The sequence below is a fragment of the Anolis sagrei genome, chromosome 5, assembly GCF_037176765.1.
Source record: "Anolis sagrei isolate rAnoSag1 chromosome 5, rAnoSag1.mat, whole genome shotgun sequence".
In the NCBI taxonomy this organism is placed as follows: Eukaryota; Metazoa; Chordata; class Lepidosauria; order Squamata; family Dactyloidae; genus Anolis; species Anolis sagrei.
In genome coordinates, this window is record NC_090025.1 from 84,344,739 (window position 1) to 84,357,663 (window position 12,925).

Here is a 12,925-nt window from a genome sequence, read left to right on the forward strand (position 1 = left end):
TTCTACATTTTAAATATTGTATTATTCTTTCAATTTTTTGGCACTACAAATAAGGTATGTGGTTTTTTTCAAATGATAGTCCGGCTCCTGCTAACTGGCCCTTGGCTTTAAAAGTTTGAAGACTTCTGGTTTAAAGGGTAGATTATAGAATAATAGAGTTGGAAGAAACCTCATGAGCCATCCAGTCCAACCCCCTGCCAAGAAGCAGGAGAATTGCATTCAAAGCACCCCTGACGGATGGCCATCCAGCCTCTGTTTAAAAACTTCCAAAGAAGGAATCTCCTTTTTTTTAGTTTGAAACCATTGTTCCACGTCCTAGTCTCCAGGGCAGCAGAAAACAAGCTTGCTCCCTCCTCCCTATGACTTCCTCCCACTTATTTATACATGGCTATCATGTCTCCTCTCAGCCTTCTCTTCTTCAGGCTAAACATAGGCTCCGGTCCAGCGTACCTGTCTGAACATATCTCCTTCTACGTCCCACCTCGGAGGTTAAGATCTTCTGGGGAGGCCCTGCTCTCGGCCCTGCCTTTGTCTCAAACACATTTGGCGGGGACGAGGGTCAGGGCCTTCTCGGTGGTAGCCCCCCGCCTGTGGAATTCGCTTCCCGGGGAAATTAGGTCATCGTCATCCCTCCTCACCTTTAAAAAGAAGCTAAAAACATGGTTGCGGGACCAGGCCTTCGGGCAATTAGGTTAATAATGTTTGGCTATGGCTTGGAAGTGGATTTGGATAAGTTAAGTGGAGTAATCATTAGTATATTGCTAGATAAATAGCCACCAGACTGGCAATAGCTAAATGGATCCTAAGTATACTGTTTAATCTTTATTTATTAATGTTCATGTTTTTAATTGTTATATTTGCAATTTTGTATTTTATGATGCAGCACTGAATTATTGCCAATTGGAAGCCGCCCTGTGTCCCCCTAGGGGTTGAGAAGGGTGGGGTAAAAATGTTCGAAATAAATAAGTAAACAAATAAACATGCCCAGCTCTTTAAGCCACTCCTCATAGGGCTTGTTCTCTAGACCCTTGATCATTTTAGTTGCCCTTCTCTGGACACACTCCAGCTTGTCAATATATCTCTTCAATTGTGGTGCCCAGAACTGGACACAATTGGGGATGCTATGAATAATAGACCAATGGAGAAAGCCAGTAGAATAGGTACCTAAAGCTGCACCTTGGCAAATGGAGTGAAAGCCCACATATTATTTGAGTTGTGCTATCGATAAATATATGGTGCAATTAATATTCATTATATTGACAAACATCTTTGATATAGTTTCCACTTTGTCCTCTTAAATAAAGCTTTACTATCTCTTGATATAGTTTTCTGAACTGTTTTCTGAACTGAGTAAACTTGTACTTGATATTTATGGGGGATATGAACAGTTTGGGTGGAAGAAATTTCACTAGGACTGCAGCTGAGGAAGGATATGCATTCCAACAGCTGCAGACTTGATGACCATGGGGAAAGGGAGGTGTATTATTAAATGAATAAAAGAAAATCCAGATTAGTTTTCTAATGATGCATATTTCAGCATGATAGGTAGCTTGACCAGTCTGCCAAATGGACAAACTGGCCCTGAAAGCTTTCAATATGTCATGTACATCTGCCCAGCTGTGCCACTCACAATTATTTAGATAGCAAGCGCAATCACAACACAATATTCTGCTGACACCTGCAACTATTTCCTATGTCCTGACAATATGTGTCTTGCGTGTGGCGTTGTGCCTTTAGTTAACAGCAATCCAGCGTAACTGTGTGTTCCTCTTGCAGCTGCCGTGAAAAGCCCAAACTGCATTTTGCTTCTTTCTGTTAATAGAGAGCAAAAAGGGGAATAGAACAAAGCAGCACAGCGCAGTGACCTGTCACCTTGAACAATCTGGTCTCAAATTATAGCTCGGGACACAATGAAAATGAGGTTGGCAGTTCCATTCCATTCCTCATTTGCAGATTTCACAGAATTGTGATGAGGTTTAATGGGGAAGGGAGCCTCCTCTCGAGAGAAAAATCAGGTTGGAAATTGGAAAAACGATGCAGGAATGAGAATGGTGCAAGGGAGATGCAGCTTTGGCAAACAGAACAACTTTTTTCAATACTCAACCCTTACTCTGTTTGATCATAATATTAAAATGGATTCACTTTCAATGTTATGGGCTAACAAATCAAAACAAAAGAAAGGAACTCACATGGATTGCCTGAGCATTATCACAATACAAAGGCTCAATAGCTTTGATTTATGGGGGGGAAAATTGCTTTTGAGATTTTTGGGGAAATCTTGTGGGTTAATTCAATGCTGTACTTTGGGCAGTGTTGAGACTTTTTAATAATATTAATAATAATAATAATAATAATACTTTATTTATACCCCACTACCATCTCCCCAAGGGACTTGGTGCAGCTTACATGAGGCCGAGCCCACAATACATCAATAATAAAAGTAATAGCAAACAACAATACAAAACAGTTAAAATAAATCTCATAAACAAAAAATAAGCAATAAACATGGACAGTAGCACAACAAACATTAAAAACCTATGGCTGGGCCAAATGTATTAATTAAAATTTAAAAAATAATGCTGGGCATAAACAGGTAAGATATAACTGGGATAGAGTTTTCAAAGAGGGATGGGGGCGTGCAGGCAATCCTAAATCAGTAATAAATACAATACACAATAAACTCATAAGCAAATAATAAAACATCAATCAGTTTTGCTTGATGTTTTATTATTTGCTTATGAGTTTATTGTGTATTGTATGTTGTTGTTGTCGGCGGCCTTGGCCTTTGTAAGCCGCATCAAGTCCTTTGGGAGATTTTGCGGGGTATAAATAAAGTTAATAATAATAATAATAATAATAATAAAGTGCATTTAGAGGACATATTGCTGAGAATTTCCTTATTCTGGGAAGGCACACTAGAACAACCATGTTTTGAAGCTCCTACTGAAGACTGCCAGAGTTGGGGCATGCCTGATTTATTTATTTATTTATTTGGTATGCTTGTATACCGCTAATATCTCAGCCTGTGCGGCGACTCATTGCGGTTTACAACATGTTAAAATATACAATGTTAAAATATACAATTCGCTTAAGCATATAAAATTAAAATTAAGAATACATACAAAAAACATACGCAGTATTGGGCCACCAATACAGATCGGGACATCTCATAGTTAAAATCGTCCTTGGGAAGTGAATTCCAGAGTCGAGGGGCCACCACTGAGAAGACCCTCTCCCTCGTCCCCACCAATTGCGCTTGCAATGGAGGTGGGAGTGCGAGCAGGTCCTTTCCAGATGATCAAAGAGGTCGTGTGGGTTCATACACAGAAATGTGGTCATGCAGGTAGGCAGATCCCTCTACTTTTCTCCAAGATGTAGAAGGCCAGCTCTGAAAGTTTTCCATAGCTTCTGAAAAAGTTTCAGAGCATATGGAAGGATTCAGGAGGAAGGAGAGAAGTGGAAAAACAGCACTGGATTATTTCACATATAACACGAACCTCCAGACAGAAGGAGCCAATGGATGGCTGGAGGGGAGCGCTTGAATCCCCCTGTGAAGGACCAGTTGGTTCTGGCTGGCATTCTTGCCAGGCGGAAGAGGGGAGGGGCCTTACAAACCTTCCTACAGGTAGCCCCCTCCCCCCTGCATTCGGCCTTCCAGCAGCGCAACCCACCTTCCCGCCCTCCGTTCAATATGAGTTGTACTGGTTGCACTAGGGCTGGGTAGGAATTTTTTCTCTCCTCAGAGAAGAGGGTTTTTTGCCTACCCCATATTGAAGCTGACAGGAGTAAGGGATTTAAATGGGTGGGGCTGTATAAATAGGAGCTCCTGGCGGGAAGTGGGGGAGAGATTGGGTCGGTGTATACCTTGGCACCCCTCCATTCTGGGGGGAAGGGAATTTTGGGTTTATCTCTATGGGTTTTATGGTTTAGGGGGTTCCCAAAATATCTTCCTTAGGGCTTTCCTTGGGGGGGGGGGTTGCCTCCAACGGCCTTCCAGTAATGACCGACAGGGGAAGCAAGCCATGTATGTGGACTGCCCCCGGAGTCAGGTGTTTCGTCCAGTGGTTGGTTTGGTAGGTGGTCTCAAAAAGATACCTGGCTTCACACCATTACCCATGTCGCAGTGCTCCCCCAAAACTAGTCAATTAATTCACTTATCCGTTTCTAATTAGGTCAATAAATGGCCCATTTATATCTCCATATTTTGTGTCTGGTCTCTTATTTCACGGTGGGGATTCAAGGTCTGCAAGCCAAACATCATGGGTTCAGCCTCTGGCAAGAAGTAATGAGAAACATTCTCCAGATTTGGACACAGTCAATGTTGGGCCTCCACCTTCCTCACTAGACCATAATGTTTTTCAACAACAGTTGTGGATGAAAGATGCAGGGATAGCCTCCCGCATGCCTTGAGTAGTGCTCTATATTGTTACAATACAAAACAATTCCCATTGATATTCTCCGCTATGCCTCTAGGGATCTCAATTTTGCAAGTTGTATAGACATCCCTGCATACTGATAGAAGTCTATTTGTTCCTCTAGACTGGGTGGTAACTCTACATTCATACAAGAACTGGTTTGCAAAATAAAACTAAATGAACCCTTCCCCCAAGATGTAATGGTTATTGTGACACAATAACATGCCTGCAAATTAAATTAAATTAAAACAAACTGTATAAAAAGGGGGAAACACTGCTGTAATGTTATTTGTGTCACAATTATATGTTTCTTCAGTGAAATAAATCCATTATACCTAAATAGGGAGAAGAAGCAGAAAGGCTGTAACAACCAGTATTGGGCTAATATACGGTTGGAAGGAAGGAACCTTTTTTAAAATGAAAAGTGAGGCATAAAAACATCCATATTGCTGTTGAATGAGTTACTGAACATGCTGCTTGATTCACAGGATGACAGCAGAAAGCCATGCAGCACACTTTGGCAGAAGCACACACAACACCACACCGCATGTCCCAGAAGGAGCCATGCTGCCACTTACATTAGTCAGTTTCAGACTACCTTTGCTTGTTTTAAGCATTCCCATCATCTGCACAGGAGGGAAAAACAGAAGATAAAGAAGTGAAAAAGGCAGACTCAACAATTCTCATAATAACCAATCAATGAAACTAGTAGACAAAAATATTTGTTGGTCAGTTCCTAGGAAACTTTCTGCATTACAAGTAGCACTATCCCATCAAGGACCAAAAGAGAGTCAATGCACACAGCTAAAGGTAAGCATCTCATTTCAGTGAACTTTCCACATGTCTTGTAGTGTGCATTGCAAATATGTTAGTATAGCTGGTATATGTAATATGTATATTCACATTTTAGGGGCTCATCTGAGGAATTATTTGCATTGACAGTCCACAGCTCCTTTTTTGCTATAAGAGCCAGAAACAGATCGAGAAGTGTGGATAAAAGAATGGATGATTCCCAGGGGCTACCATTTATGACCTCATCACATTGTTGAAGCTCTGCGGGAGGATTTGCCAGCCTCTGAGATGAATTCGAGAGCAGCAGGGCTATCTCATCACTCGTGCCCCAACTTGCCTGCAGTGATGCTTCGCCATCATACGTGGGGAAGCATTGCTGTGTAGCTTCCCCCTGTGCTGGCCCTGTTACTCCCTACAGAACACAGGAAACATCTCGTGTTCTAGATGAAGTGTCATTGGATGCTTGTGCCACAGTTCATCTACAGAGCCTCACCAGAAGTGAGTATGTATCATGTGATAGGTGGGATGGGGTTCTGTAGATTAAGTGTGCAGCAAGCATTCAATGATGCTTGCGAAGAGCCATGTGATATAGTGGTTTGGACAAAATATGTGATAAAGTATTTGGACAAAACAATTTGGCACAAAACTGAGATGAGGCTTCAAATGATGCTAAACATAGAGTTACCAGGGATAATTTAGCTTATCTGTTCTTCCCTTCACTGTCTTGCTGTTCACACATGCTCAATAAGGGATTCTGATGAAGCTACTGTCTACCTGTTGTAAGCAGTCATACATAGTTATGATAAGTTTAGCTAATGGATGTCTCATGCTTTCACAACTCAAGTTTATTGTATTGTTTATAGTAGATATGGGGCTGAAACCTGTTGGAGGTGGTAGATTTAAATAAATAGAAGCTTTACCACTCTTTCTGAACCAAAATATACCCTGCAAAATATACCCTCAGATTTGTGTAACAAGTAATAATAATAATAATAATAATAATAATCCTTTATTTTTACCCCGCTACCATCTCCTGAAGGACTCGATGCGGCTTACAAGAGGCCAAGCCCAAATACAATAGTAAAAACAATAACAACAACAGCAAAATAACTCAAAAAACAAAGCAAGTAACACTAACTTTAGTTCAGTTCAAAAGGTCAAACAGATAACAATATATACAGCAGTCTCTCTGAATTCTTACAGAGAACAGAGGGAATAAACAATCCTTTTAAACAGTTTTTAAAATATGCTTTGTGCCTTAGAAATTATCAAGCTTCAGAGAGTTGGCAACCATTTACTTCCTGGCTGTTTCCAGTCAGCGCTCTCTTCACTCTCTGAGGTGAAAGTGGCAGTTAAAACTGTTTGTCTCAGCAGCAAGCTTGAGACAGTAGCCAATCAGAATTCTGGCTCCTGGCATGTTCCTGGCTGCTGACACATGCCTTTCCTATCAACCCATTTGTTGTGACTCAGCTGGAACCACAGACTGATAGTGTTGTAACTCAGATGGGGTTTCAGGGTGACTCTGACAAGGATGATGGGATTCAGGTTCAAAATGTTCCTGTTGTAGACAATGAGGAACAGGGTGTGCAAATTCAGTTTCCCACAGCAAGGAATGATGTTTTTGATACTGAAACTAGCCAGGTGCAAATTGACTCAGAAAAGGAGGACAGTTCTCAGCCTGATAGTAAGCAGGAAGGCAACCAGGCTGACACTAACAAGCATCCTGACCTTGATGAAACGGGAATCTTAGATCGGGCTGACCGTTTGGAATTCAGAGTTCGAAGGAGTGTGAGAATAGCTAACATGAAGGAGGTCAGAGGCCAAAGAAATGCTTCATGTATTGCAAAGGGTATTAAGCAGTGTGTTTGAAAACAAACCTTTGTCAGAGTAACTTTGCGCCCAACCAAGCAGCTTGGGCTCATTTGCCTGGATTATCTTGTAGTTCTTGTGTCCATGGTTTTGGGACTTCGTCATGTTCTCATGAGAGATTGTTTTGATGGTGACTCTTAGAATCCTGCTTTATTGTGCTATGCTTTATTGATCTTTTGGAACATGATTTTATGAACTTTTATCTTTTATTCTTCAATAAATTACAAAGACTTCAGTCTGTGCGCAGTTATGGTGATTTCAGCAAGGTGAATCTACTCTGAGGTGCAACACCATTTCATCATGGTGCCTTTTTACAAATCCTCACAAAACCCAACCCTGGAAGTCCAGTCTTTCTTCACCATCATCTAACCAACAACAAGGAGGAAAGGATGCGTGTTTGTCCAAAAAGAAATTTTGTTACCAGAGACCTTGTTACTTGAAGTATCTTGCACAGCCTTCTACTTTTTCACACTAAAATTACTGGTTATCACTTGCAGATGTTTGAGAAGTGAGTTGGTGAGCAGAACAGTCCTGCATTTGGGGACAATCCCTCAGTATGACAAAAACAAGATGTACCTCCTCTGAAAGGGAGTGGCCACTATCATCTATTCCTCTGTAGAACTGAAAAAGCTACCCCTTTGAATGGCAGAACCCAGCTGTAGCCCAAAAACTATATTTTCCATTCTCTTTCATCACCTTAATGACGTGTTTTTACACTAATAGGACAAAGAATGAAGTGAAGGGAATGCTTTACATGTATTTCTCAAGAGAAATTGTCTGAAATGCAGCTTCCAAAAACAAAACAAAAAAGTGGGGATATCAAATTAGTGAGCAAATGTTCCTAGGAAGGAGAGAGGGTACCAAAAGAACGAAGTAAGCAAAAGGCAAGAGATGGTTGCATAATTTTTTTCAGTGTAGCAAAAACAATATTCCCAAGAACACTCCCACTAGCATTTTAAATGCTACATCAGCAAAAGTAGCACAAATTTTGAAGACATACACTCACATCTACAGATCACTGCCACAAGTCAGAAGCAGCCCGTAGCCAGGATTTCAATTCGGGGGGGGGGGGGGGCTTAGTTTTTTTCAGGGAGGGTTTCGGGGGGGCTGAGTTTCAGGGGGGCTGAGTCTGAGTGAAAGAGGGTCTACCCTAGCAAACTTTTTGTATCATTACCCCAATACCCCCATGCATATGGGATATATTGAGTATGGTGATCAGATCATGATATGAATAAACATAACAGTTTAAATAATGCACCAGTAAGGCCTTTTCGCGAACCACCATGAGAATTTGGGGGGGGGGGGGGCTGAAGCCCCTCAAGCCCCCCCCCCCCCCCGGCTACATGCCTGGTCGGAAGTAACTATTTTGATCATTTTTAAAAAGTCTATGATAGCATGGTATTCTCAAACATATCCTAATTTATATACAACTGTCCCCTGCCACGCGTTGCTGTGGCCCAGTCTGGTGATCTGGAAAATAAAGTAATGAGAAAGTGTTGGTTTCTAATATATGTAATTTCTTTGTGCTTGTGGGTAAACAGTATTTCTTGCTGTTTCTTTGTCAGTGTTGATGTGGAGAGTGTCTGGTTTGCCCACCCTGGAACATGCAACATATCATTGTCCTTCTTTAGGGGTCCCTTTCAAATCTATGCTATTATATCTGTGTGTGTGTGAATCCTATATCTATATCTATGGCTGGATTGCTCTTTGTCAGTAGAACTTTGATTACGTTTTCTTGCCCTGGTGAAGGGAGTTGGACTGGATGGCCTTAAGTATTTTCTGTTGGTCATTGAGGTTCTGTGTGGGAAGTCTGCCCCAATTCTGTCATTTGTGCAGTTCAGAATGCTGTTTGATTGTAGGTGAACTGTGAATCCCAGTAACTACAAATCCCAAATGTCAAAGTTTATTTCCCCCAAACTCCATCTGTGTTCACATTTGGGTGTATTGAGTGCTTGTGCCAAGTTTGGTCCAGATCCATCATTGTTTGAGTCCTCAGTGTTCTCTGGATGTAGGTGAACTACAACTCCCAAACTCAAGGTCAATGCCCACCAAACCCTTCCAGTATTTTCTGTTGGTCATGGGTGTTCTGTGTGCCAAGTTTGGTTCAATTCCATTGCTGAGTTAAGAGTTAAGAATGCTCTTTGATTGTAGGTGAACTATAAATCCCAGCAACTACAACTCCCAAATGACAAAATCATAATTTTTTGAGTGATGGTCACTCCTTGTGTTGTGAGACATTTTGTTGCCAAATTTGGTGTGATTTTGTTCATTGGTTCTTTTGTTTTTAAGGTACTCATTATGCACAGAACATTTTAATATATATAGACTCTTGATTAAGCGGAACTCGAGCAATAGGAACTCTCAAGCAACTGACAAAAAATGGAAGATTTAATACTGCATTCACAAGGCTGTTTTTATACCGTAAAACTGAGTCACATTAAGTTTGTCATTATTTGCTTTTAATTACTGTATTTCAATATTAATATCTGGTAACAGAGAGCTTATAGTATGGCATATGATGGGGTATAGTACTCATTAGGTCTATTTTAAAGTAATTCTCAAGCAACCAGAAGCTATATTTATCTGGTGTATACCAATCCCCATGGGTGCTGGTTAATTGAGAGTCTACTGTTCTGTGAAATCACAATTACTATATGAAATGGTTTTTAAATTGTAATTTGTGTCATGGACGACACCTGCCGTTTTAGTGTTTTTTAAGCCTCACAACAGCAAGTGTTTTAAAGTTTAAACAACCCCACAAAACCAAGAATCATGTATGCATCTAACAGCAATTTATAGTCACCATCATTATCAATTTAGCACACTTCAGTTTGCTCAGTATTCTAGTAAACTGGGTTCATGGCAATTGCCTGTTTTTATAGTACATCCATTTAAAATGTCTAGGCAAAAAGCCGAGCTTGGAATCTCCTACATTTTTGGACTATGACTTATTGTATCCCGCTGGCCAATGGCCACCCTAAGCAGCAAGATTCCCAGATTTTATGAATGTGAATTAATTTATGTAGCTGCTCCTTTCTCCCCAGCTGCAGACTGGCAACTAGACAGTGGAATGCTACACTCGATGGCCAATCCGTGTCCATTTTGGTGAGTTTTGTCCAGGACCATCCAGCCCCCATTGTGTAGCCAGGAGAAAGGCATTGTGCACGGTGGAACTAGATTTATCCTTCTAAAATGCACAAGAAAGTTCTTAAAATAAAACAGTGTCAGCCACTATGGCTCCATCTACACTGCTATATAATGCAGTTTGAATACATTATACTGGTCAGTATAGACTCATATAATGCAGATGAGTCTACACTGCCATAGAATTCGGTTCAATGCAGTTAATCTGCAGTTCAAAACTGCATTATATGGCAGTGTGGCCTATAAGAACCAAAATAAATATTTTAAAAAGGAAAAGTTGTAACTTTTACTCCACTTTTCTATAGCATGGCTCAGGAGTGGGTTTTGGCAGCATTTTATTCACTTCCAAATGCTTCATTTATTTATTTATGGCATTTATATGCCGCTTTTCTCACCTCGAAGGAGACTCAGAGCGACTTACAAAATATATATACATACAATATATTATATTATTAGCATAGCACAATATCAGTATTATATATTACTATATTGTACTATACCATGATATTGTAATATTATTTGTAATATTACATCTATATAAATAAAAATGTAATGTTCGTTTGTGGGATTAACAGAACTCAAAAACCACTTGACGAATTGACACCAAATTTGGACAGCATATACCTAACAACCCAATGTATGTCCTTCACTCAAAAAATTGATTTTGTCATTTTGGAGTTGAAGTTGCTTGGATTTATAGTTCACCTACAATCAAAGAGCATTCTGAACCCCACCAATGATGGAATTGAACCAAACTTGGCACACAATTCTCCCATGACCAACAGAAAATACTGGAAGGGTTTGGTGGGCAGTGTCCTTTGGTTTTGGAGTTGTAGTTCACCTACATCCAGAGAGCACTGTGGACTCAAACAATGATGGATCTGGACCAAATTCTACACGAATACTCAATATGCCCAAACGTGAACACTGGTGTAGTTTGGGGACAATAGAATCTTGACATTTAGGAGTTGTAGTTGCTGGGATTTATAGTTCACCTACAATCACAGAGCATTCTGAACCCCACCAACGATAGAATTGGGCCAAACCTCCCACACAGAACCCCCATGTGGGCCACAGCAACGCGTGGCAGGGGACGGCTAGTGTAATATAAATATCTAATTATAATATTGTATTATTATTATTAGTTTTATATTTCATTACATTATAATATTATAAATATTATATTATAGTATATTATTAGCATAGCACAGGAGACAAGGTTGAACTGTCTTCCTGGCCCCCTCTCTCTTCACTCTGGCCCAGAGCAGCAGTTGGGCCTTGGGGCAGGGGCTCCCAGCTGATGACATAATCAGGAGACAAGGTGGAAATGTCTTCCTGGTCCCCTCTCTCTTTACTTTTCACTTTAACCCCACATAATATTTTTGCAAGTTTGCTAAGGACAAGACTTAGGACCTGCAAAAGCTGAACTTCATAGCACAGTGGGATTTGAACCTAGGATGCATCTACACTGTAGAATTAATGCAATTTAACACTACTAACCGCCATAGCTCAATACTAAGGAGTCCTGGGATTTGTAGTTTGAGGAGGTACCAACACTCTTTGGCAGAGAAGGCCGAAGACCTTGTTAAACTGAAGACCTTGTTAAACTATAACTCCCATGATGCCACAACATTAAGCTATGGCAGTGGAGGTGGTGTCAAACCATATTGATCCTACAATTGAGATGCCCTGCCCCCCCCCCAGTGTTCACTCCATTAATTACACCAGGAGAGAATAATTTGTGCATTCAAATATTTTTATAGACTACTCTCCCACCATCCCTTATTGGCTGTGGGATTATGGGTTCAGATGATGAACAAAAAACAGAACATTCACACATTCCCTACCTCTGTAGTAGCCAAAATAACCAATTGAGCTGTCCAAGATGTTTTACTTTTAATGGTGGGCATTCATGCAAGGGCCAGATTTGCCCCCTGAACTGCACAATATGTGCAATAAAGTGCTCCTGAAATTATGTCTCATGACTTTGAGTTGGGAATGGGAAGCCTATACAAGTAGGCTTAGAGGCTGCATGAATTGCAATTACACCACTACTGACTATATGATCCTAGATACAGCTTTTTGGGTTTGACATAATGATATGCTTCTATAACATTTTAAAATAAGTACATTGTATAATTCATATACTAGTGAAAGAGCGCCCCTGCTTTATTTTCTGTTGCTGGAATATTTTCAAAGATCTCCAAGATGTTTCAGAGTGCAAACCATTCATAATAAGTGATTTTACAGAGCAAATTATTAACACTCCTGCAGGTTAAGTCAATCAATAAATTGCTTCTCTAAAACATTCACGGTGGGTGATAAGAAAAACATAAACTTTATTTTTAGGGCATAATTTGATTTCCATAATTCCTGGATGCTTTGATTAAATATCTAGTGTAACTCAAAGATCTCCTTAAATATTTATTGGCTTACACCCAGTGCATACATTATTCAAGCAATACAACAAGGAACTATCACTTTTAAGGAGACCTTGGAGAGTCATTGAAAAATAAAGCGATTGGCACTCTTATAAAGAAAAGAAATCAAGAGATGTCACAAACCAAAATGAAATCTCTGTAAGTTTATTGTTAGATTATCACCCCTGTCTGTTAATATATGCTACTACCTCCTGGCTTGCATATTGTATCAACTAATAAGGGTCTATAAATAGATTAAGCTACGAGTCTTGAGTCAATGACAAA

At 40.2% G+C, this 12,925-nt stretch overlaps 1 protein-coding gene across 2 annotated transcripts in view; it reads right to left on the reverse strand.

The window, feature by feature from the left end:
• The window catches only part of LHFPL3 (LHFPL tetraspan subfamily member 3), a 292,593-nt gene that overhangs the window by 52,022 nt on the left and 227,646 nt on the right, over positions 1–12,925 (reverse strand). The window contains exon 3 of one of the 2 annotated variants that reach the window (XM_060778345.2): positions 4,994–5,041. The exons of the other annotated variant lie outside the window; for it this stretch is intronic. Coding sequence (XP_060634328.2) covers positions 5,025–5,041 — 17 coding nt within the window. The 3' untranslated portion in view covers positions 4,994–5,024. The remainder of the gene's footprint in view (positions 1–4,993; positions 5,042–12,925) is intronic. 2 annotated transcript variants of the gene reach the window in all.